Source organism: Rhinopithecus roxellana, chromosome 9, assembly GCF_007565055.1.
Source record: "Rhinopithecus roxellana isolate Shanxi Qingling chromosome 9, ASM756505v1, whole genome shotgun sequence".
NCBI classification, from domain to species: domain Eukaryota; kingdom Metazoa; phylum Chordata; class Mammalia; order Primates; family Cercopithecidae; genus Rhinopithecus; species Rhinopithecus roxellana.
The window spans coordinates 20,023,296-20,048,901 of record NC_044557.1 but is presented as its reverse complement, the minus strand read 5'-3'; the positions used below and the strand labels follow the sequence as shown (position 1 = coordinate 20,048,901).

The 25,606-nt window shown below is 44.3% G+C and overlaps 3 protein-coding genes across 4 annotated transcripts in view; 2 read left to right on the top strand and 1 right to left on the bottom strand.

Annotated features, from left to right (window-relative positions):
• The first annotated feature begins 31 nt into the window (after positions 1-31).
• HTRA4 (HtrA serine peptidase 4) lies at positions 32-13,371 on the top strand. The gene is made up of 9 exons (XM_010385252.2): positions 32-578; positions 881-980; positions 2,406-2,610; positions 3,854-4,048; positions 5,137-5,169; positions 7,579-7,693; positions 8,406-8,463; positions 8,858-8,953; positions 12,659-13,371. Exons 1-9 carry the CDS (start codon positions 113-115, stop codon positions 12,819-12,821), a joined length of 1,431 nt encoding a protein of 476 aa, XP_010383554.1. The 5' UTR covers positions 32-112; the 3' UTR covers positions 12,822-13,371.
• A 2,218-nt stretch (positions 13,372-15,589) lies between these two features.
• Positions 15,590-21,341, bottom strand: TM2D2 (TM2 domain containing 2). Its single transcript, XM_010385251.2, has 4 exons — positions 20,977-21,341; positions 20,080-20,167; positions 18,346-18,461; positions 15,590-16,390 (listed from the first exon to the last, which is right to left on the bottom strand). The coding sequence occupies exons 1-4, from the start codon at positions 21,201-21,203 to the stop codon at positions 16,177-16,179; spliced, it is 645 nt and encodes a 214-aa protein (XP_010383553.1). The 5' UTR covers positions 21,204-21,341; the 3' UTR covers positions 15,590-16,176.
• Positions 21,342-21,590: 249 nt separating this feature from the next.
• The window catches only part of ADAM9 (ADAM metallopeptidase domain 9), a 119,821-nt gene continuing 115,805 nt past the window's right edge, over positions 21,591-25,606 (top strand). The window contains exon 1 of one of the 2 annotated variants that reach the window (XR_004059244.1): positions 21,591-21,909. Coding sequence is in view for 1 of the 2 variants with exons in the window: in XM_010385249.2 (XP_010383551.1) it covers positions 21,813-21,909 (97 nt within the window). In the remaining variant the exon portion in view is untranslated. The remainder of the gene's footprint in view (positions 21,910-25,606) is intronic. The other variant, XM_010385249.2, reaches the window with a different exon arrangement.

Below are 25,606 nucleotides of genomic sequence, written 5' to 3'. Positions count from 1 at the left end.
TTGGGGGCCGGCGGAGGCGGCGCCATGGCCGGGAGAAAGTGTCTCATTTAGGAGCGTTTGCAGGTCCAGAGTGAAGTCACTGAAGAGTGGAAGCGAGGAAGGAAGGAGCAGGATGATTAGACCTCAGCTGCGGCCCGCAGGGCTGGGACTATGCCTCTTGCCGGGGCTGCTGTTGCTCCTGGTGCCGGTCCTCTGGGCCGGGGCTGAGAGACTACATACCCAGCTGGCCTGCCCCGCGGTCTGCCAGCCCACGCGCTGCCCCGCGCTGCCCACCTGCGCGCTGGGGACCACGCCGGTGCTCGACCTGTGCCGCTGTTGCCGCGTCTGCCCGGCGGCCGAGGGTCAAGTCTGCGGCGGGGCGCAGGGACAGCCGTGCGCCCCGGGGCTGCAGTGCCTCGAGCCGCTGCGCCCCGGGCTCCCCAGCACCTGCGGTTGCCCGACCAAGGGAGGGGCCGTGTGCGGCAGCGACAGGCGCACGTACCCCAGCCTGTGTGCGCTCCGGGCCGAAAACCGTGCCGCGCGCCGCCTGGGCAATATGCCGGCCGTGCCTGTGCAGTGGGGGAACTGCAGGGATACAGGTGAGCCGCGGGGGGCGCGCGCCCTGGGGACACTTTCTAACTCTGGAGGAGCGTAAAGGAACAAGACCTCACGGAGACCGCACAGTTCGCGCAGGGTCCTCCTGCATCATTTGCCTCCTGGATTCGACCCCTCTCTGTTCCTGATTTCCTTTCCTCCGTAACAGGGGCTCTTTACCGGCTGCTACGTGGATTCTCCCTCACCATGCACCTTTTGTACACTGACTTGCCTTTAACATTTTTCCAACTAGGATAGCAGGTCTGGTTCGCTCGAGGCGTACTCTTGACCCAGTATTTCTTCATAGGGAGCAGAAGGGCAGGCCCGCTCAGGAGGAATTACAACTTCATCGCCGCGGTGGTGGAGAAGGTGGCGCCGTCGGTGGTTCACATCCAACTGTGGGGCAGGTAAAGGAGGAGGAGGAAGACCTCCACTGTCCTAGCTAATGGTTTCTGCGTGCCTACCTACTCCAGACCCTTCGCAAGCGTCATTTAATCCTAAAAAACCAGTGAGGAAACTGAGACGTAAAGAGGTTGAATAACCTGTTCAAGGTCATTTAACCAAAGAGCAGAGGCACAAGGATGACTTCCAAATCCGAGCTCCCCCTGCCTACTTAGGTGGCTGGTGCTTTTCCCCCTCCTGCCACAGACAAAATTTAAGGTCAGATGTAAGAGCTAGTAGGCATTTTCTTTTCTTTTTTTGAGACGAGGTCTTGCTCTGTTGCCAAGGCTGAAATGCAATGACAGATCATAGCTCACTGCAGCTCCATCTACCAGGCTCAAGTAATCCTCCCACCTCAGCCTCTGGAGTAACTGGGACTATAGGCAGGTGCCACCACACCCAGCTAATATTTGTATTTTTTGGAGAGACAAGGTATTTTTATATTGCCCAGGCTGGTCTTGAACTCTTGGACCCAAACGATCTGCCACCTTAGCCTCTCAAGGTGCTGGGATTATGGGTGTGAGCCACCACATCCAGCTTAGTAGGCATTTTGGTTGTGATCTTGCTCAGCCCCCACTTTGGATGCAAGGAAATCCAGACCCAGAGAGCAGGGTTAATTTGTCCTATGTTACGAGGCCAGTTGGTGGCAGAAACTAAGCCAGAGTCAGAGCCCTTTGATTCTCTCCTACCTGGTCCTTGATACTGTGGTACGAGGCTCACTTTTGCCTCTAGTATGTGGATTGGGTTCAGCCTTTTCGCAGCAGAGAACCCATGGGCTGCTACACTAACCAACTCTGAAGAGGCAGTGTCCCTGGAAAAGGAGAGCTAGAGCCAGCTCTCAACCATGCTCACAAGAGATGGCTGGGGCCCTGTGCGTGCCAAGTCCATTGATACATGGAGAAAATTTACGCATAGCCAGGGAAAAGTGAAATGTCTGAGAAAACTGTGATGGAAGTCTGGGCATGGTGGCTCACGCCTGTAATTCCAGCACTTTGGGAGGCCGAGGCGTGTGTATCACCTGAGGTCAGGCGTCCGAGACCAGCCTGGCCAACATGGTGAAACCCCATCTCTACGAAAAATACAAAACTTAGTCAGGCATGGTGGTGCATGCCTGTAATCTTAGCTACTTGGGAGGCTGAGGCAGGAAAATTGCTTGAACCCGGGAGGTGGTTGCAGTGAGCCGAGATTGTGCCACTGCACTCCAGCCTGGGCAACAGAGTGAGATTCTGTCTCAAAAAAAGAAAAAAGAAAAAAAGAAAAAAGAAATAAAGAAAAGAAAACTGTGATGGAGGTATGTTTAATAAGAGTGAGGTTCCCGTGACTCTCAGATGATACGGCTGTATCCCCTAACTTTCTTGCCCTCTGTCTGTACTATTGTCTTGTGGAGACAGGTTACTTCACGGCAGCATGCCTGTTCCTGTGTACAGTGGCTCTGGGTTCATAGTGTCTGAGGATGGGCTCATTATTACCAATGCCCACGTTGTCAGGAACCAGCAGTGGATTGAGGTGGTGCTCCAGAATGGGGCCCGTTATGAAGCCGTTGTCAAGGATATTGACCTTAAATTGGATCTTGCAGTGATTAAGATTGAACCGAATGTGAGTATTTCAGGGCTGAGTCAGAGTCTGCATATTTGGGGATTTTTATCTATTTGCTGATATTTTCTGCCCCACTACACTCTCACACCACATCTTTTCTGTCAAATATATGCTTTTCTCTGGTTTTTTTCTGTTCTTTACTCCTTCTTATTTGCTTCAATGCCTTTCTGTATATCCCTTACCTTTTCTTTTCTCCTTTTCTCTTTTCTTTTCTTTCTTCTTTCTTTTTGAAACAGTCTCCCTCTGTCACCCACGCTGGAGTGCAGTGGCTCAGTCTCAGCTCACTGCAACCTCTGCCTCCTGGGTTCAAGCGATTCTCCTGCCTCAGTCTCCTGAATAGCTGGGATTACAGGTGCCTGCCACCATGCCCGGCTAATTTTTATACTTTTAGTAGAGACTGGGTTTTACCATGTTGGTCAGGCTGGTCTCAAACTCCTGACCTCAAGTGATCTGCCTGCCTTGGCCTCCCAAAGTGCTAGGATTACAAGTGTGAGCCACTGTGCTTGGCCTCTAACTGTTTCTATTAACTATCAAGCAGTCTTTTTTTTTTTTTTTTTTTTTCCCCTCCTTCAACTCCTTCTTCAACGAACCCTGCTTCAGGGAAAATTATTCCTCTATTTGTCTTAGGATATCAGAAATTACTGCAATGGACTCAAAGTTGCTAAGGAATACTTTGAAGTCCTTACTACACATAGTATTCATGGTGTGCACATCAGATATATTGACACGGTGTTTGAGAGCTTTTTAGAAATTCAGTCTCAGCCTTTACCCAGATAGATGTGCTGACTCAGAATCTGCATTAACATAACATCCCGAGGTGATTTGCACGCACATTACAGTGTGAGAAGTGTCACCCTGGGTGATCTTCTTTCTGTTTGTGGCTTATTCACTTTGACTGTTAAGCTTCGAGCTGGAATGGTGCTGTGTAAATTGCTAATGTCAGTTTATGTTCATCAGTGACTTCACTGGCTGTTTAGTAATAGTAATTTCTACAAATTAATTGTTTTAGATCTTAGAAATGATCCTAGTCATCTTAACAATTGAGAGCTCCATGGTAGTTGGACTTTGAGGAAGAAGTAGAAGGCAGTCATAGAGGCTGTGTGAGTGGGTGCTTCTCAGGTGATAAGGGCCAAGGTGATAGAGACAGCATCATATATGTGTTAGACACACACATTGGTCAATTCTGATCTTGATTTGTTCTTTACCCTTTCTGTCATCCTCATGCCTCTTTGGGCACGTGCAGGCTGACCTTCCTGTGCTGATGCTGGGAAGATCATCTGACCTTCGGGCCGGAGAGTTTGTGGTGGCTCTGGGCAGCCCAGTTTCTCTGCAGAACACAGCTACTGCAGGAATTGTCAGCACCAAACAGCGAAAGGGCAAAGAACTGGGGATGAAGGATTCAGATATAGACTACGTCCAGATTGATGCTGCAATTAATGTAAGTCACTTAGGACAGAGGTGCCCAACCCGTGGGCTGTGGACCAGTACAGGTCCATGGCCTGTTAGGAACTGGGCCGCACAGCAGGCGGTGAGCCACTGGGCGAGTGAGAATGACTGCCCGAGTTCCACCTCCTGTCAGATCAGCGGCAGCATTAGATTCTCATAGGAGTGCAAACCCATTGTGAACTGCACATGCAAGGGATCTAGGTTGCATGTTCCTTATGAGAATCTAACTCATGCCTGATGATCTGAGGTGGAGCAGTGTCATCCCAAACCACCCCTCTTTGTGGAAGAATTGTCTTCCACAAAGCCAATCCCTGTGCCAAAAAGTTTGGGGATTGCTGACACAGGAGGCCTACCCTCGGATCACACGATATTGGCAGTTCAGTGAGAAGAATATGTCAGAGTGAACTTTGGCCTTTTGGGAATGTCCAGGTTTGGTTAAATTGCTGTGGGAGGAATGGAATGCCACTTTGTTAAGATCTGTCCTGTTCAATGGGATAGCTGGCATCCATGCTATTGGGTGGTCTGTTGTGGAAGTCACCCTTCCTATAAGAAGGTGGTGGTCCCTTGACCGGGCATGGTGGCTCACGCCTGTAATCGTAGCACTTTGGGAGGCCAAGGTGGGCAGATCACGAGGTCAGGAGTTCGAGACCAGTCTGGCCAACATGGTGAAACCCCGTCTCTACTAAAAATACAAAAATTAGCCGGGCATGGTGGCGGGTACCTGTAATCCCACCTACTCAACAGGCTGAGGCAGGAGAATCACTTGAACCGGGAGGCAGAGGTTGCAGTGAGTCGAGATTGTGCCATTGCATTCCAGCCTGGGCAACAGAGTAAGACTCCATCTCAAAAAAAAAAAAAAAAAAAAAAAAAAAAGAAGGTGGTGGTCCCACTGCTATAGTTCTTTACCTACACTTACTTTGGTATTGGTGATGATAGGGGCACAATTTTGCTGGCCTGAGGGGAATAGGAGCTTACTAGAGTGGGCTGCTTTTGGTAAACTGTTTTGGGAGCTATGTGTAAAGGACAAGGGGGCATGTATTCATTGGCTTCACTGATGTCTTTTTCAAATTCCGCTTTTAGCCTGGGAATTCTGGTGGTCCTCTGGTGAACTTGGTAAGTGATCACTCTCCTTGTTGCTTCATGTTTCCTCTTAACTTTCAAAGACTTTATTAATTCCAGGTCAGGGGTGGTGGCTCAAGCCTGTAATTCCAGCACATCTGGGATGATTGCTTGGGGCCCGGAGTTTGAGACTAGCCTGGGCAACACAGCAAGACACTGTATCTACAAAAACAAAAACAGAAAAGGACTTTACATTTTCCATGATGCTGATTTGGGTGCCACTCTTATGTAGAGAGCTGTGGAATGGTGCTTTTCTGTTCTCGGACCTTAAATCAATAGTTAGAAAAAATTCAAGCTTGTTATCCTGGTGTGTGCTCTCATCCCACTGAGAACACTGGGGTTCTAGCTCTGGCTTCCTTTGAAATTTCTCTCTTCCCCGTGCTTTCTGTTTTCATTGGCTAGTTACCAAAAGCCCTGGATTTTATTTATTTATTTATTTAATAAATAGAGACGATGTCTCACTATGTTGCCCAGGCTGGTCTCGAACCCCTGAGTTCAAGTGATCCTCCTGCCTCGGCCTCCCAAGATGTTAGGATTATAGGCATGAGCCACCACACTGTGCCAAAAGCCCTGGATATTAAACCCAGATTTATGCCGAATGACCAGCTTTGCTCTGAAATGTAGATCCTTGAAGACCCCCGATGCTGCATATGAAGAACTATCTCTCATTTAAAAATGCTAATTACATAATGTCATCTGCCCAGGTTTTTAGTCTTGACCTCTTGACCTGCTTATAGATGAGAGAAAAGCCACAACCAGCACTCCTGACTTTAAGTGAGCTGTCTGCCTTGGCCTCCCAAATACATTGCTGTGTTATGTATTCTTAAATTGTATTCCATGTCTCTAGTGGAAATGCTAGGTTTTCTAGTTGCTCAAATACATGTGAAAACCTAAAAGAGTGCAGTGCTGTTTGACATATAACATGTGATCATCCTTTCTGAGTCCCTTTGCACTGATTGCTTTTGGTTCCTGTTTAAATATTACATTTGCTTTTAGAATGAATTTTATGCAAAATGATTTTTTTTTCACTCATAGCATTGCATGTCATTTTTGTTTGTTTTGTTCCTGCCTTCTCCGTTAGACAATGAGTTTACTAAAGCATGGATGAAATGCAGAATTTCAGGCCATACCCCAGACCTACTGAATTACAATCTGTAGTTTAACACAATCAGAAATCTCTTTTCTGGCTGGGTACAGTGGCTCACTGCTGTAATCCTAGCACTTTGGGAGGCCGAAGCGGGTGGATCACCTGAGGTCAGGAATTCAAAACCAGCCTGTCCAACATGGTGAAAACCCATCTCTACCTAAAATACAAAAAAAAAAAAAAAAAAAAAAAAAAAAAAATTAGCTGGGCATGGTGGCATGCGCCTGTAATCCCAGCTACTTGGGAGGCTGAGGCAGGAGAATTGCTTGAACCCAGGAGGCAGAGGTTGCAATGAGCCAAGATTGCACCAATGCAACACAGCTTGGGCAACACAGCGAGACTCCATCTCAAAAAGAAAAAAAGAAAAAAGAAAAGAAAAAAGAAATCTCTTTTCTATCCTTTCCCATTACCTAAAAGGCTAAAGGAAGATGAGGTGCATAAAGAGGAAAATATTTTCTACCTCCTACCTTTAGCTTAGCAAAGCTTTGATCCCTAAGGTCAATTTTGCTAATTCTTCTGAATAGTTTCAATGCAGTGTTGCTGACAGTCCCACAGCTTTTTACCTTTTCCATGTTTATTTTTAGTTTTGGTTAAATAATAAAAAGGCAAATGCTCCTTGTCCTTCTACCTTTGTCCAAACACAAACTGTGGCTCACTTTTAAAGTCAATGTAACTTACTAAATGAAAAAAATGAGCACAAGAATTTTTTTTTTTTTGGGGGGGATGGAGTCTTGCTCTGTCACCCGGGCTGGAGTGTAGTGGCGCGATCTTGGCTCACTGCAAGCTCCGCCTCCTGGGTTCACGCTGTTTTCCTGCCTCAGCCTCCCAAATAACTGGGACTACAGGCACCTGCCACCATGCCTGGCTAATTTTTTATATTTTTGGTAGAGACGGGGTTACAACGTGTTAGCCAGGATGGTCTCGATGTCCTGATCTCATGATCTGCCCGCCTTGGCCTCCCAAAGTGCTGGGATTGCAGGCGTGAGCCACTGTGCCCGGCCATGAGCTCAAGATTTTAAAAAATCCTCAGCATCCTTGATCCTTTGGCCATGAAAAGAAGGTAACTTCTGTGCGTGTGCAGTTGCCCTTTGCCCTATAAAGGAACAGCCGTTGCTCTCTTTTGAAGAAGTACAAAGTTCGTCTCGGCCCGGGTTTTCTTACCCTAAGTAACTAGCTTCACACCTTCCTCTGCATGTTCTGGTCTTGCACTCGTCAGTCTGCAAAACTTCATGACTGAATGATGTCCCCTCCCTTGCCAGGATGGTGATGTGGTTGGTGTCAATTCATTGACAGTGACTAAAGGAATCTCCTTTGCAATTCCTTCAGATCGAGTTAGGCAGTTCTTGGAAGAATACCATGAGCGCCAGTTGACAGGTAAAGGAAGTTGGGATTTTGTTTGTTTCCTCGTGCTTTTCAGGAACATTCAATCTTTTGTGGTGACAGCAATTTTTTTGTTTTTGTGTTTGAGACAGAATTTTGCTCATCATCCAGGTTGGAGTGCAGTGGTGTGATCTTGGTTTACTGCAACCTCTGCCTCTTGGGTTCAAGCGATTCTCCTGCCTCAGCCTCCCAAGTAGCTGGGACTACAGGCACCCACTGCCACACCCAGCTAATTTTTGTATTTTTAGTAGAGATGGGGTTTCACTATGTTGGCCAAGCTGGTCTTGAACTCCTGACCTCCAGTGATCCGCCTGCCTCGGCCTCCCAAAGTGCTGGGATTACAGGTGTGAACCACCACGCCTGGCCCGGAGACAGCCAGTGACTACTGGGTCACTCACTTGTATGCAGCTCCTATAATGGTGATTTGAACAGCACTGTTTGGCGGACTAGGCACAAACCAAGCATGAGTTGTACCCAGAAATATTTGGATTGAGCAAATGTGGAAATGAAACCCAGGGGCTGGAGGCAGGAGGTGGGTGGGAGGAGTGTAAGTGCTAATGACAAAGGTTCTCTGAAGCCTGTGTTTCATCCAGGTAACCTGAAAGGACAGCTATGATGGCAAAGAGATCCTGGGACATGGGTGTCTTTTAAGCTGTGCTAACAGGAAAGAGGTTTTGTTGTAACACATCCTAACTTTCCTTTCCAGGAATGGCGTTTTCAAATAAGAAATATCTGGGTCTGCAAATGCTGTCCCTCACTATGCCGTAAGCACATGTTTGAATATGTCTGGGTTGTTTTTCAGAGGCAAAAACCATAGCTGCACAGTCTTAACAGAAAAGCTGAGCCACTTGGACCACAGCCAGGTACTCTTGTGACCCTAGGCCCTATCTGTCTCAGCGTATGTATCTGCCTCTGCCTGCATCAGCACTAACTAGACATAGTTTATTTCATTGTGGCTGTGTTTTATAATGTCCAGTGGTTCTAGGCTTTGGGATAGAGGCTCAGCACGAACCGAGAGAATGACTGTGATTAGCTTGATGGAATCTTCCTTGGCCTTTGTGAGCCTAGAGCAGAACAGAGTACCTACTAAGAGTCTCAGGCTTTTACCAGGGCTCAGAAGACTAATTCATTGTTTCCTAATCTTCTCACTTCTCTTAGCCTTAGTAAAGAATTGAAAATGTATTATCCAGATTTCCCCGATGTGAGTTCTGGGGTTTATGTATGTAAAGTGGTGGAAGGAACAGCTGCTCAAAGGTAAGTGAAGTGAAGGCCTTTGTCATCTACCTTTGCTTTTACTAGATGTGTGCCATGGTAAAACACATGGGGGATCCAGACTTGATCTGTCCAATACAGTGGCCACTACCTACATGTACTGAACACATGAAATGTGGCTGGTGTGACTGAGGAACTGAATTTTGAATTAAATTAAGTTTAATTTAAATTAAAAAACCCAGGCCAGGCGCAGTGGCTCACGCCTGTAATCCCAACACTTTGGGAGGCCAAGGTAGGCGGATCACCTGAGGTCAGGAGTTTGAGATCAGCCTGGCCAACATAGTGAAACCCTGTCTCTACTAAAAATACAAAAATTAGTGGGTGCGCCTGTAATTGCAGCTACTTGGGAGGCTGAGGCAGAAGAATCGCTTGGACATGGGAGGCAGAGGTTGCAGTGAGCTGAGATCACACCACTGTACTCCACTCTGGGCAACAGCACAAGACTCTGCCTCAAAAAAAAAAAAAAAAAAAAAAAAGATATCGTCATTGTGTAGTAGTATATTGGGGTGTGTGTTATTTCAAGTGGATTTCAAAGACATAGGAAACAGAGTGTAAAATAACTATTTTAAAAATATCACGTTACAATGATAATATTTTGGATGTATTGTGTTAAATAAGATATATTAGTAAATTAAATTCATCTGTTTAAAAATTTTTTAAAATGTGGCTACATGAAAATTTAAAATTACATATGTGGCTTGCACTGTTGTCTATAGGACAGTGCTGATTTAGACTTGGGTACTTATAAAGGCTTTTGGGAGGGAGTATTTTGGGAGGGAGGTGGTTCTCTATAGTCTAAGAAGACTTCTATGAGAGTTCCTGGCAAGGAACAGAGTATCTGTGATTTATTCCATAAGCAAAGTAAGTCCAAATGAAGGGAAAATAATTACACCAAAAGCATCTTTTTTTTTTTTCTTTCTTTGAGACAGAGTCTCGCTCTGTCCCCATGCTGGAGTGCAATGACACCATCTCGGCTCACTGCAACCTCTGCCTCCTGGGTTCAAGCGATTCTCCTGCCTCAGCCTCCCAAGTAGCTGGGACTACAGGCGCGCGCCACCACACCTAGCTAATTTTTGTGTTTTTAGTAGAGACGGGTTTTCACTGTGTTGGCCAGGATGGTCTGGATCTTTTGACCTTGTGATCCGCCTGTCTTGGCCTCCCAAAATGCTGGGGAGCCACCACACCTGGTCTGTACTTCTTTATTATCCCTTCTCATTGTTTTTATTTTTCAAGAGCTCAGTAATCTGTTTAGATTATGGCACCACTTTCACTGGGGCTTTCCCTCTAGTGAAATCAGAGGGCACTGTTCAGCATAGCAGTCATAGGTCTCATGTTACTAAATTTGGCTTGTCCCTGGGTTTTCTGGGCTTTTCTCATTCCTGCTCTGCTCCACTCTTCCCCCACCTCCTTATTTTTAAGTTCTGGTTCAAGACCAAAGCTATTTCTTTCGGCTAAGTCCTTGCTACTCAGAATGTGGTCTGCAGACCAGCGTCATTAGCTCAGCAGGGCTTGTTGGAAAGGCAGAATCATAGGTCCCACCTTTGATCCACTGAATCGGAATCTGCATGTTTGACAAGATGCCCAGGTGATTCATATGTATGTTAAAATGTGAAAATTAGTGCCGGAAGTTGCTGATGAACAGAAATCAGGACTGGGCATGGTGGCTCATACCATGATGTGGGAGGATCATTTGAAACCGGGAGTTCGAGACCAGCCTGAGCAACATAGTTTCTAAAAATAAATAAACAAAATAAACAAAATCAGCTGGGTGTGGTGGCAGGTGCCTATAGTCCCAAATACTTGGGAGGCTGAGGCAGGAGGATCATGTGAGCCCAGGAGTTTGAGGCTGCAGTGAGCCATGATTGCACCACTATACTCCAGCCTGGGTAACAGACTGAGAGGCTGTCTCAAACAAATCTGTTCTGGCTTTCACCAACTTATACCTAATAATAATGATAATTACACCATTATCTGGCACTTACCAAACTTTTACTATATCTCAGGCACTATTTGAAGTGTTTAATTTTAATTTTTATTTTTTTTGAGACTGAGTTTTGCTCTTGTTGCCCCAGCTGGTGTGCAATGGCGTGATCTCGGCTCACTGCAACCTCCACCTCCTGGGTTCAAGCGATTCTTCTGCCTCAGTCTCCCAAGTAGCTGGGATTACACACCTAGCTAATTATTGTACTTTTAATAGAGACGAGATTTCACCATGTTGGCCAGGCTGGTCTCGAACTCCTACCCTCAGGCAATCCACACGCCATGGGCCTCCCAAAGTGCTGGGATTACAGGTGTGAGCCATTGCTCCTGGTCTATTTGAAGTATTTTATACACCTGTTTGTGCTCCCAACATTTTATGATATAGGTATTATTTTACAGAGGAAGCAGCTGTGGTACAAAGAGGTTCATTAACTTGTAGAACGCAGTAAATCAGAGAGCAGAGAACAGGGATGTGGGCCCTGGCTGAACCCTTCTATTATCGTGCTTTGGTGGTTGCTTTTTTGTTTCTGAGAGGCAGAGTGATTTAGTGGCAAGAAGATGGGTTCCCAAGTTTGAAAGACCCAGGATGAAATCCCTCTCACAAGTTGCATGACACAGAAAAAGGTCATTTGTCCTGTGTGAGCCACAGTTCCTCATATTTGGTGCATAGGTTATTAGTAATAATTTGCGGGTTTCTTTTTCTCTTTTCTGAATCACAGGACTAGTATGAATTAAGTTCTCTATAAGTTCTTTCTTTGTACTTACTGATCCTAAGTCATCCTCCTAAACTGTCCTTGTTCTAAGGTTATTTCTTGATTTTAGTTTTATATTTAAGCATCTCATCACATCCTCTTGCATTAAACTTCTTCTTTTTAAACTCCACATATCTTGATCAAACCACATTATCATTCTTCCTTGAGCTTCCCATTTCTATCAAATGGTGTCTCCTGGAGTCATTTGCTGTTCCTTTTTCAGCCTATTTTTACGAAATCATTGGCATGGCGATTTCTGTATTGTAGTGTTTTGTATTTGGAGCTGGTTTTTGCTTCTAGAATATATAGTCTATGTGAAGCAATTAAGTTGAAGGCAATAAAGTCACAACTTTGGGGAAAAGGAGCCTAGAGCCAGAGCTTGAAATATTTAGACTCAGAAGGTTGGCGGGTTTTTGATTTACTGGAAGTAGAATTCCTATAATGCAGCTCAGCATCCTTCCCAGCTCCATAAGCTGGTGAGCCGGGTGGCGGGGTGGGGGCGGGGGAAGATGGGCAAGTGAGTGGGCTGCCAGAATCAAACTGAGCCGAGTTTAAGTGTCTGGGAGAAAACATAGCACTTGGGCTTTTCACTTTGGCTGCTAAAGCTGGGAGTATGTTTGAAGTTCACAGAGGTCAGGGACTGATAGAAATTAAAAGCTAAACTCCCCCTTCCAAACCAATTCCAAAAAATGGGAGGAGTAAACTTCTCACATGATTCTGATAGGAAATTAATTTTATAAAGGTAAAGGTAAACTGTCTAGAGGACAGTTGTCCTCTAGGGACGTTTTTGCAGCATGTTTTAGAATAGCTTTACGATTTGGAAGGATTGAGGCTATTTCTGGTTTGTATGCTTAATGCCAGCAAAATAGTGCCATTAAGACAGAGATATTATAGATGGGTATAAGTAAAATTCTTCTTGTAGTTTCATGGTTCTCTTTTTTTTTCTCTCTCTCAGCTCTGGATTGAGAGACCATGATGTAATTGTCAAGATAAATGGGAAACCTATTACTACTACAACTGATGTTGTTGAAGCTCTTGACAGTGATTCCCTTTCCATGGCTGTTCTTCGGGGAAAAGATAATTTGCTCCTGACAGTCATACCTGAAGTAATCAACTAAATATCTTGTTTTAAAGTGGGATTATCTACAACAAAAAACAAACACACACAAAAAAACAGTTATATCACCTGGTTTGGAGATGTGCCAAACATGGCAAGAGGTTTTTGGATCTTCTTCTTATAAAGAAAAATGGATGGTATTAACCCAAGTGCCCATCAATGACAGACTGGATAAAGCAAACATGGTACATATACACCATGGAATACTATGCAGCCATAAAAAGAAACAGTCCTCTGCAGGGACATGGATGGAGCTGGAAACCATGATCCTCAGCAAACTAACACAGGAATAGAAAACCAAATACTGCATGTTCTCACTTATAAGTGGGAGCTGAACAATGAGAACACATGAACATAGGGAGGTGAACAACACATACTGGGGCGTGGCAGGGGGTAGGGTAGAGGGAGGGAGAGCATTAGCAAAAATAGCTGGGTTAACACCCAGATGATGGGTTGATAGGTGCAGCAAAGCATCATGGCACACATTTACCTATGTAGCAAACCTGCACATCCTGCATGTGTACCTCAGAAATTAAAAATAAAAATAAAAATGGTAATCTGTTGTGAGATTACAATTAAAAAAATAAAAAAATGGAGTTTGAAACACATACACACATTCAGGGATCATTAGGTTGGGGTACTATGCTGTTGCTAAGATGCCTATGTCAAGTGGAAGAAGAGCACAGTGCCAGGAAATCTGGGGGAACTGATAACATTTTATTAAAGGTAAGAAACAAATAAAAGACAGGCAGTTTCTAATTTAACCTTGAGAGGACACTGTAGTATTTTAAACCTTTATAGCCATAAACTAGATATAATACACACATATACAAATAGATCTGTCTACCAAAATTTAAGAAACAACCTGAATAAAGTGCAAAGGCAATCAATTGTTAAATAATACTCCTTTAATCCATCAGGTTTTCAGGTTGTATCACATTTGGCCAGGTTTGTGGGTAGATGGATGATGGGTGTCATTTAAAAGTCAAATGAAAACTGGTAATTTTGGATTGTCACATAGGAATATTGATGATTCTCAGCACTCTAGCAGCGAGAACTTTTGTCTCCAGCAGCTTTTCTGGCTGTAAGAAGGGCATCTTCAGTAGTTTCTAGTCTTTTTCCCTTTTAACTAAGTTCTCACCCTTGGCAACATAAATGACTTCAAGCCTTGGAGCTGCAAATTTTTTTTTTTTTGGAGGGAGACAGGGTCTCACTCTGTTGCCCAGGATGAAGTGCAGTGGTGGGATCTTGGCTCACTGCAACCTCTGCCTCCCGGGTTCAAGTGATTCTCTTACCTCAGCCTCCCGAGTAGCTGGGATTACAGGTGCACGCCACCATGCCTGGGTAATTTTTGTATTTTCACTGAAAATGGGGGGGTGGGGTGGGGGTGGGGGTGGGGGTTCTCACCATGTTGGCCAGGCTGGTCTCGAACTTCTGACCTTAAAGGATCCACCTGCCTTGGCCTCCCAAAGCACAGGGATTACAGGCTTGAACCACTGTGCTGGGCCCAGAGTTTCTTATTTTTTCAAGAAAACAACTTTTGGTAGGGTTATGAATATACTTAGGAGGTTAAAAAAGTGTGAAATGAGGCAGGACTTGGTTAGGTGTAAAGTAGCATCTTATTTTGGGTAATATAATTTGTTTATGTTTTTTAGACTTCCCTTAGAAGTTTTTTTTAAAAAATATATATGGCATCCTTGAACTCCCTTAAACTGTTTTATTTGTATAAATTTATGGGGTACCAGTACAATTTTGTTTCATGCATAAATTATGTAGACGAACCCCTTTAAATTCTATGTAAAATCTGTGTATGCGCATATTTCTGGGGAGAGTCTAGTTTCTTCATGACCCATAAAAATTTAATAAATACTGTCTTAGGGTATAGAGATTATGAATTAAAAGTTTACCAATTGTTATGTGATAAGCAAGGTTAAGGTCAGTGTGGTACAGAACTTTCAAGACAGAATAGGATCATCTGTTTTAAATTTTTTACAGAAAATTGCCACCTTTAATAATGTAAAAACAGTGATCAGGAATGATAAAGCAAGACATTCTTAGGAAAGCTACAAAATGATAGAATGTATCCAGGGAAGTTATTTTAACTGTGATATCTGGTTTTAAATTTAATTATTATGAGGTAAACTGTGAGTGAGTTCTACCTTGTTTCTAGAATTTTTAAGTTATTCTGAGTAACAGCCTCTTCCACTGAGTTGGCCACATTGCCCACTTTTGATTTTATATTTAACAGGTCTTTTCAACTTAGATTGCAAAGGATGGGAACCAAGTTTTTAAAACCACTTACAATTTGGAACATTTCCTTTTATTCCTGGCGATTTGGGAATGCAGAAGTGTGGCTGTATCTCTGATTGCTGCAGCCCACAGGGAGAGCTTTAGTACCATGCTTTTTGAGAGAATGTGCTAAGTTTCTCTTTGCTCCCATAAATCATGTCCTAATTTAGTAGAAGTGTGTTTTTCTTTTCAAAGGCATAAGGCTCCTTGCTTTATCTCACCTAATCACGAATAATAGTTTTATGGAAACGTGTATGAAATCTTAATTTTATTAGCATGGGCTGGTAAATGCTAATTTACAACATGGGCTGGTAAATGCTGATTTTTAGATTGGACAACTCTGCCAGGAGGAATAGCTCAATTCACACATCTGATGCTGCTGGCTTTCAAAACATAATTGGAATAAAGAAATTATCACACTGCATATACTGTCTCTGGAACATAATGGAGACACAAGAGGGCTCATTTCAAATGACTAGGTTTCTGCAAAACAAATATAATTTTGAGTTTACTCCCCCTACTGAAAATACTCATACAGTACTCCAGGTTGGCAAAATTTATTCTGCATTTAAATTCAGAAAGTCAGAATTTCAGTGTGTATTACAATCCACGGCCATTTCTATTTCTGCTGAAGATTTTCATTGTTCAGCTTCAGTTCTCCTTGCATGAAGACTCAGGGTCACAAGAGGAACGTGGATACAAATATTCACTTTGCTCAACTTGTTGGATCCACTTGCTCCAACGGACTGAAGATATAGCAATGCACAGAAAGGAAGACTATGGATACCCATCCACAGCTTATAAACTCGTCACTATCCTTTATGTTTTGTGCATGAGGAAAGGAACAAATTTGATTCCCACAATACTTTTTGCTTGTCATTTCGTCTGCAAGGTAAAATCTGGTTTGAAATTCCAAAGTCTGAACAAGCCTTCTTAACCAAACAAATGCCCTCCAAAGAGGGAAAATAACATCAGGTCTGATATCAAAGAAGAGTTTTGAGCCTGTAGAGATGAATTCAGAAGACAGAGCTTTCACCTGCCTCCCTGGGCCATGACGGCAGCTCTTTTTAGTAAACAGTGCACCAGTTGCTGCCATCACTTGGCATCAGCCCTCCAGTAATTAGCAAAATAAGGTCAACAAACCACCAAATCCCAAGTCCTCCAAGTGTCAACAGCTTCCCTACTGCAGTGCCAGTGTGTCCCAAACAGAATCGATCCACGCCAAAACATCCCAGGAAGAAGGAGTAGAGTAAAGTGGTTATGAAGTAGTGTCCAGTATACCTAGGTGAAAAGAACGAAAAGGAAGATGTTTTACTGCACGAAAATTTAAAGCCTTAAAGATTAGTGAATTTAACATGAGTGATGAGAAGGTGCAGTGGCCCCTCTGTGGCTTTTTATCCTCCATTTTGTTTTCTTTTACGATATGGTCAATGGGGTGAGAGGATCAGGAAAAACCAAAGTTTATTATACTCATAGGTCCTAGAGACAGGAGGCACATCATGTTACACAGGGCTGCCTGACAAAGATAACAGGGCAGTTGGAAGATAGAAGCGAGGGGAAGGCTTTTGGCCACTATCTTCATTGGGGTTTCTGCAGGAAAGGCAAGACAGGGCAGGACAAATAGTTTAGAATTGGCTAGTTTGAATAACCTCAGCAGGCTCTAAGGTATAGGAGTGGTCCCTGGTTGCCTGGCACTTGGCCCTGAGAAGAATAAGGCAGAGGATATGTCTCTGGACTAGTTTGCATATCAAAGGCATGCTCCTGGTTGGACCCTTTGCTATCTCTAAGAAATGACTAGCTTCACGAAGGGCAGTCTCTTCACAGCCAGAAAGGTTTTTAAGATGTCAAACATCATAGTGCACAATAATTTAAAAAACTTTTTGACCATGTCGTGGTGGCTCATGCCTATAATCTCAGCACTTTGGGAGGCCAACGTGGGAGGACTACTTGAGCCCAGGAGCTATAGGCCAATGTAGGCAACATAGCAAGATCCTGTCTCTCCCCCCCAAAAAAAAAAAATTAGCCAGGTGTGGTGGAGCACACCTGTAGTCCTAGTTACTCAGGAGGCTGAGGTAGGAGGATTGCTTGAGCCCAGGAGGTCTGTTTGTGCCACTACACTCCAGCCTGGGCAACAGAACAAGACCCCATCTCCAAAAAAGCATTTTTTTATAATACACCCTCTTTACCTTTACTTTACTCTCCAAGAATCTCTAGTTGGTAGAGGGTCTCAACAGAATACTTGCTAAGATATGGAGCATCTCTAAGAACAAATACCGACTTTTGCAGAGTTGGATTGGACAAGAAGTCATCAAGCACATTTGCACAACAGGCACCATGGTAGGAGTAGGAGTCTGGGCTCCCATCCTCCTCTGTAGAGGCTCTTTTCCTGAGACTCAGCTGGCTTCCTGCGTGTAGTTCTCTAAGGTAAGGAAGCACTGTCCTTAAATGAACACTTGATCTCCAAACACTCTTTCCTGTTGTTTTGTGGCAGTGAAAAGCAAGGACTTCTTCATAATGCTCTGCCCTTAGCCACTGTGCTGACACAGCTGCAGTTACTCTAATATTACTAATCACAGCCATAGACTCTTTCCATTAGCAAACTGTATAAGGCAATTCTGTGCCTTCAAGCAGAATTTACAGAAATGACCTTGATCCTTTACCTTTAAGATAAACTGATTTTCAGAGTGTGGAGCCTACACTTTTTATAATAAAACCTTTATTCTTGAAATACTAAGGCAATTTGCACAAGATTTATATCTATCGTAGGAATGTTGGGGCTAGATCATCTGGCCTAAAATTCTGGAGATGAGGGATAAACTGAGTGCCCAAAGGCACTTAGCAAGTTGGAGAAAAGAGACAGTTAGAACTTCACCTTCTGGGCTTAAGTCGAGAGTCCTCTCTACTATAAACATATTGCTTTAATAAATGAATTATGCACAATGGTAGCCACAGACCCTCTTTGGTGGTTAAAAAAAGTCCTATCAAAAAATAACAACGAGCTGAGCACAGTGGCATCATGTGCCTGTTGTCCCAGACACTGGGGAGGCTGAGGCAAGAGTATTGCTTCAGTCCAGGAGGTCCAGGCTGCAATAAGCCGTGATTGCACCACTGCACTCCAGGCTGGGTAACAGAGTGAGCCCCTGTCTCTTAAAACAAAAAATAAATAAATAAAAAGACAAGGAAAATGGCTCTACCTCCAACCAAGTACCAACTATTCCAATCAAAGTAACACTTACTTTATACAAGGTTTATTTTCTCGTAGGAAGGTCCTAGGACTGGCACACTCAATTCCATCTAAGGCATGGCACTGTACTGATGTGTGTTCCACGTCGCTGTAGGCCTGACCGCCAAACTGTGGAATAACAACCAAGACCAAAACCAACTCACCAGAGCAAGTGACACAAATTTCTATCTTTACATTCACTAATAAAAGAATAAAAGTTGCCTCAGGACTACAGTTATTCCAACAAGGGTGAGGTACAGCTGTGCTCAGGGGCAAGGAATTTAGTGACACACTTCATGTGATTTTAGATGAGTCCATCTTAAATGTACATTGTTTTAAATAAACTCCTGTTTTCTTCTTCATGACTGGCTTCTTCAATAATATAGTAAAAGAAAATTCCAAACACACTCAATGTCATTAAAGGCTGTTTAGAAGAGATGAACACAATGCTTTACTTATCCCAATTTACAGGAAAAACAGCATATAACAGCATTTGGGAGTGGGTATTTAAAAAGTCACTGCCTATTAGAGGTCTCTTTTATATCTATTAAAAATGAATAGAATTAGGAAAGAACTCAGGATATTAACTGACTCAGGACTTTATTTAGGTCATAAATGTGTATTACCTGATATCTGTGGGACATCTGTAAGTTTAAATTCCAGCCAAAAATTTCAGAACTGGGCCTCTTACCATTGCTTAACTGAATTCTAGCCAAGAAATCACAGATATTCATTTTTTACTGGTACCTTGTATCAGTGCTCATTACTATTTGCATCGGCGAGTTCCTTAAAGGGAAGGGACTGGGAAATAATGCTTACAGGATAAACTCAATTTTTAATTAAAATGGGCAAAAGTGATCTCTATACTATATTAACTCAAACTTTAATCAATAATTATCAACAGAGTAAAATTTCATTGTCTTAAAAAAATATTTATCTATACATGTTTTCAGTAAGAGTTGCTCTTTTAGTCTTACTACTGTTGGGTTTATTCCTCTGTGTCTGATTTAGTACAAAAATTGCTTTCCCATCATTCTCTTAACACCTGACCAAGTCTTGACTTGCATTATGCGGTATAATAGGATGGTGAGTCCATGGTGGGGAGGAGATACATCAACTTCACTGGTTATTTTTGGAGATAGATTAGGAACTGTACACTCAGCTTTAGGGATATTATTAATAAAACTTAATAGCTTTTTTCCATTCCAAGAAGCCACTGTTAACCAATGGCTTCCCCTGGAATGCTTTAACGTCCTACAAAGACATATACTGACAGACCCTATCTATCTCCTAACGACATGGTGGAATCTGTTTGCCTGGAGAAAAGAAATGTCATTGGCAAGAGAAGCTCCATCCCAAATGCATGTGTAACAAAGATACTGCCCAATCCATCATCAGGGTTGCAAATCCATCATCAGTGTTGCTTTGTTTTGCTCTTTCAGGAAAAGTGGATGCCTTGGAGAGTTGGGGTGACATTTTAGTTTCAAAATCTGTCAATGGCCAAAGGAACCAAAGACAGGTTGGTCTTTGCACCTAGGTGGTTTTGGCACAGAGATTGTTCCTTCATAAGGAAACCAAATATCTCGCTCAATCACTGACCCTGGCCATGCTGGAAATTGCCAATAACGGTCTTTCTGACGAAATTCTTCAAAAAACTTTGTACCTCTTATACTTTTTATGTAACAGCATTTAGACATTCGTATTTCTTTATTGAAGGGTTTGCTCTTACAACAGAACAAAAACTCACCTTGAGACAACCATAACCAAGTTCCTGGGATGCAGTTGCATTTCCAACATGATCCACTGGGTCTTCACATTCTATAAATTCATCAGGTCTGTAATTCACAAGATCATAATCATTATCATCATACGGTCTTTGCAAATCGCTGTTTGCATGCAAGTAATCAAACAGGCAAAAGACATTTCTTCATCAAGTTTTCTGGGGTTCAGTTTCACCCTGCTGACCCCTTTCCAAGCCAATTAAACTGAAGCACAGCAGGTCAAATGGACAGCCACCCAAATTAACCTTTTGTTGGAGAAGGGAAGTGTTTCTGGTCCTGTTTCTATAAGGATTCTACTTCTGCCACGGTTTCATCTCTTCAGTAGGCAAACAACAAGATTCTGGGGGCAAAAATTAAGCCAAAGAATTCTCAGTCCTCTTTGTATCTCTCAAATGCCTTTTCTTGTTTGATCGAAAAGAGATGTTAAAAAATGGCATGATTCTGCAACGGTAAGAATATTGATTGCTTTTTAAAAAAGTGCCTTGTAGGCAGAGACAAGTCATTTATTTTATTTATGCTTTAGTACTGGCACCGAATCGACCGACTAATACTCTCCCTGGGCTAAAGGGCGCAGGGCAAAGAAAGCACAGCCTCACGCCTTCTTCCAGAGGCTATATGATGTTACTCCTATCCAGTTATCTCTTTGGGGACCCCAAAAGCTCTGTCACTGACGCACAAGGGTTTTCCCTGCACGGGCAGTGAGAAACCTGGTTCATGGTATTTGCCTTCGGAATGACCACTGGGTCCTCAGAGGGGCAGGGTCTGAAAAAACGCAGCGCCTCCCACAACCCTGCCTTCCCTCAACACCCATATACCCCTGGCACACCCTCCACGTCCACCCGCCTCGACCACTGGTAGCTTACAGGTAAGAGCAGAGGATGACCGGAGAGTGGGGGTCGCCATATTCCCAGTTCGCAGCACCCCCGGGGCCCTCCGGGTGAGCGGCGCCAGCGGATGTGAGCTCAGGCTCAGCGGTCGCATTCTGCGAGTGGCTCCGAGACACACAATGCAGCAGAAGTAAATTCCCCAGCAGCAAAGCCGCCTGGCCGCACAGAAGTAAGTAACTAACCGGGCAACCACCTAGCACCATCTTCCCGGGCCCTGGAGCGGAGACCCGACCTCAGCCACAACCCGAAGCCAGCAGCACAGACCCAATCACTGCGTGGTCAGGCCTTTCCGCGTAGCCCCGCCCGCGTAGCCCCGCCAAACAGCCAATGGACGCGCAGCTAGATGCTCCGCCCACCTCCACCAACCAACCAGAAGAGGCCGAGCAGACGGGCGGGACTGCACCGCCCTCCGCTTCTGCTTCTCGATTCCTCTTCTGGTTCTCATGCTCCTCCTTCTTTTGCGCCGAATGCGTCCTCCAATCGGATCCGTCGACTCCCTAGGTGGGCGTGCGCAGCAGACGAGGGGGCGGGGCGGATATGACTGGCGGGCCGACTGGTGCGGGTTGCCACGGCCGATTTAGAAATCCTATTCTCGCGCCGGGGACTGGATTTTTCCCTACGTCAGCTCAGCCAGGCGATGTCGGGAGCGAGCTCGGACCGAGGGCTGAGTTGCGTCAGTGCCGCGCGCGTGCTCGTCCCCGGGCGCGCGCGCTTCCCGGCCAGCCTTGGGGCCCCGGTAGGGTTGGAAAATGATGGAAGAGGCGGAGGCGGAGGCGACTGAGTGCTGAGAGGAACCTGCGGAATCGGCGGAGATGGGGTCTGGCGCGGGTTCGCCCTCGGGGACCCTTCGCGTCCGGTGGTTGCTGTTGCTTTGCCTGGTGGGCCCAGTCCTCGGTGCGGCGCGGCCAGGTGGGTGTCCGCCCCCCGGGTCCGTTGGGACGGCTGCTTCCTAGGGACAGGGCGCATGGAGTGAACCTGTGGTGTCCGGGAGTGGAGGGGCCCGGCCTGGGAATCGGACCTGGGGTCTGGGGCCGCGGCCGCTCCAGGTGTGTGCGGACCGGGGTCGCACCCGAGGCTCGGGGTCTGGCGCCCCAAGCCCTTCTTGGCCCGGGTCCTCTGCCCGGCGCCGCTTCCTCCGTGTCCTGTTCGGTGGAGCCGTTCCCGGCTTCCCCCATCCCCCGCCGCCTCGCGCGAAGCCGGGTCCCCCAGACGCCCCGAAACCCAAGCTGGGGCGGGCGCTAGTCTCGGCGGGCCGGAGCCCTGCAGGCTGGGCGCGCCCGCGGGCGTTCAGTCCTCCAAAAGCCTGCAGGGAGGGAGCTGGCTCTCGCTCGTGGAGTTAATGTCGCTTGGAAAGAGACTAGGAGATGAAACTTTTGCTGCAGGTTATAATTTGAAATTTTGACGTTCATGGTATCCTTGGGTCAACACAGCTAAATTTAGTGGTTGAATAAAGGTGGGTGGGAGGACGCTCATTTCTCTTGGGTCATTTTTTAGTAAGAATATTTTGTAACCGATGTGCTACCTTTCTGTATAGCCAAACTGTTTTTTAAAAATCTGTGTTTTTATTGGGTTCGTACTGTGTTAAATCCGGACAGATAATCCCTGCGCTGTTGAACTCACAGGATTATTGTAGGAATTAAGTCATTTGTGTGAAATCGTTTTTGAATTGTGAAACTGCCCTTGACTATGTAAGATACTTGTATTGGAGATGCCCAAACATAGTGGAAGCAAATTGTCAGCACGCTGGCGTCTTTCTGTAAACAGGTTGTTTATTTTGGATTTTGTATGAGATAATTGTTTACATGGCTGTATTTTCTCTATCAGCGACAGAGGATGATGGAGAATGGGAGTTTTTACTAAATCATTGATTGAGAGTTATTCAAAGGTGATGATAGAAGATTTCAACGCAGGACTGTTGACCTTCAGGAAACTAATTACTTGTTTTTCTTATCTTTGGCCGCTTCATTTGAAATTAAGTAAATTTGCCCCGGTGTGGAAATGTTGAAGCTCTGAAAATGTTTTGAATGGGAAGTTGCCAAATTTCTTCTGGTTAAAACTACTTTTCCTGTGATATTCTAGATGGTTAACATTCACCGATGTTTAAAGTGAAGACGATTATACATCCGGAGTTTTATTAATCTGTAATTTTGTGTGTGTTTGCAAATGTAAATAAGACTGTATTTTTAAATATTAATATAAATGTCATTACCGACCTCAACATAAATGAATGGAATATCCTGATGGTCTTTAACTGTGGTTTTGGCCAGCTGCTCACTTCGGCGTGTGTATGCATCTTCAAAGTTTAGCCACCGTTTATGGAACTCCTGTAAACACCTCACAATTGCTTGTAGAGGGGCAGAAGGTGACCAAATACGCTAAGTGCATCTGAGAGATTGGGGAAGGATTTTTAGAGAAAATGATATTTGAACTGTGCTACATCGGTGATTTTTCAAGTAGAATAGTAGGAACACATTCTAAGCAGAAGAAAGTTTTTCCAAGAGTAAGAGCGGGGGTGCGTATGAAAGAACATAACTTGTTGGGAAATGATGAAAATGTCAATATGACTTCATGCAGACTCTAAAAGGGAGGGATGGAAGATCAAACTAAGGTAGGTTGTTACCAGTTGGGAAGAGTCTTCTATGCAGAACTAAGGGGTTTGGACTTCACCCTGTAGGAAGTTCTTTGGGCAGTGGAGGTTTTAAGTAGCGGTGTGACCTAATCTCATTTTCTGTTAAGAAAAAGGGCAATACCGTGGAGGATAGAATCTAGGAGGGAGAGACTAGAGGCTGGGAGACCGGTTAAGAGGCTTTTGTAATAGTGTGCAGTAAGTCAACTCTTGTTTCTCTTGGGGTTGTTCATACAAAATCAGCTGACCACATTTTTGCAGTACAAGATGTTTAAAACGTGCACTGAAACATTTTCCAGGATTGAAAGAGGAATTTGAGGTACCAGGCACACATCAGTTACATTAGGAGTTAAGTAGGTTTTACAGGATTTTTACTACCATTTATAACATTGTCTCAATGAGGAAATGCAGTATCGTTTCCAAACAGCTGACTTTAAGTAAACTTTTTTATTTTTGTTTGTTTTTAAACTGACAAAGGTAACTGTGTCATTGTAAAAAATAACAAAGGGAATCAGGTATGAAACCTCTTCTGATTTTCTAAGGTAGTAATTATGATGAACAGATTTAGAAATTTTTTTTAAACAAAGACTGACATTCTAAAGAAAATGACTTTGAAAGCTTACTCATAGTGAGTCACTGTAAAATGATTTGTGTAGTAAGAACTTAGGTCCATACTAATCTCTTTTTTATATGCCAGCAAAATATTTGAATTTGATATGTTTGTGTTTGTGCTGATAGGAGAATGTAGCCTTTTGCATTTAAGGATGATTTGGTTTTCAAACTTTTAAGTAAAAAAGAAAGCATGTATAATTAAGATATGTATAAACCCAGTTGCTGGTTTCCAAGACAGTTTTCAAAAAGCACTTGAAGCTTTAACTTACCAGATTTATATTTGCTGTTTGTTAAAAATCCTAGTTTATAAAAGAATTTATTATGGAATCCCCCAAAAGATGCAAGCTCTAAGTAACTGGAAGCTTTTTCTTGGGAAAGCTCAAACATATGACATAGCCTCATATTTCTTTTTCCTCTTTGATACCTAATATATACTGGAGGCTTGGAGTCATGCCATCCTTTTGAGTCAGCGCTATGGGACTGCCTCATAAATGAATGCAGTCCTTTTGGTATCTCAGTAGCTAATCCCTCACAGTCTTTTTTTTTTTTTTTTTTTTTTTTTTTTTTTTGAGACGGAGTCTCGCTCTGTCGCCCAGGCTGGAGTGCAGTGGCGCGATCTTGGCCCACTGCAACCTTCACCTCCCCGGTTCAAGCAATTCTCCTGCCTCAGCCCCCTGAGTAGCTGAGACCACAGGCACGTGCCACTATCCCCGGCTCATTTTTTGTATTTTTAGTAGAGATGGAGTTTCACCATGTTAGCCAGGATGGTCTGGACCTCCTGATCTCGTGATCCGCCCACCTCAGCCTCCCAAAGTGCTGGGATTACAGGCATGAGCCACCGTGCCCGGCCTCTCTCACAATCTTTGAATGGGTCTAGTGTGGACCCAACTAAAGTTGGATAGCACAATATTGTTTGTATGTTGAGAGATTATTGTAGTTTATTTTCCATTTCATGTTGTTATTTTAATCAGATTATTTTCCCTAAGTGATCATATGTGGGACACTGCTTGAGTCACATCTTTTTTTTTCTTTCTGAGAGACAGGGTCTTGCTCTGTTGCCGAGGCTGGAGTGCAGCGGAGCAGTCATAGATCACTGTAACCTTGAATTCCTGGGCTGAAGCAATCCTCCTGCCTCAGCCTCCTGAGTAGCTGGAACTGCAGGGGTGCGTCACAATGCTTGGCTAATTAAAAACTTTTTTTGTGTGTGGAGAGGCAGTCTCACTCTGTTGCCCAGTCTGGTCTCGAACTCCTGGGCTCAAGCGTTCCTCCTGCATCAGCTTCCCAAAGTGCTGAGATTACAGGTGTGAACCACTACGTCTGGCCTTAAATCACATCTTTTAAGAGTGAGCTAGGGAACCTTAGACTTTA

Coding starts and splice junctions, on each gene's coding strand:
- TM2D2 (XM_010385251.2), bottom strand. CDS start 21,203: ATGGTGCTAGGTGGTTGCCCGGTTAGTTACTTACTTCTGTGCGGCCAG. Junction 18,462..20,079: donor TTGGTTATGGTTGTCTCAAG/GTGAGTTTTTGT, acceptor GTTATTCCACAG/TTTGGCGGTCAGGCCTACAG. Junction 16,391..18,345: donor GAAAATAAACCTTGTATAAA/GTAAGTGTTACT, acceptor CTTTTCACCTAG/GTATACTGGACACTACTTCA.
- HTRA4 (XM_010385252.2), top strand. CDS start 113: ATGATTAGACCTCAGCTGCGGCCCGCAGGGCTGGGACTATGCCTCTTG. Junction 4,049..5,136: donor AGATTGATGCTGCAATTAAT/GTAAGTCACTTA, acceptor TTCCGCTTTTAG/CCTGGGAATTCTGGTGGTCC. Junction 7,694..8,405: donor CCATGAGCGCCAGTTGACAG/GTAAAGGAAGTT, acceptor TTTCCTTTCCAG/GAATGGCGTTTTCAAATAAG.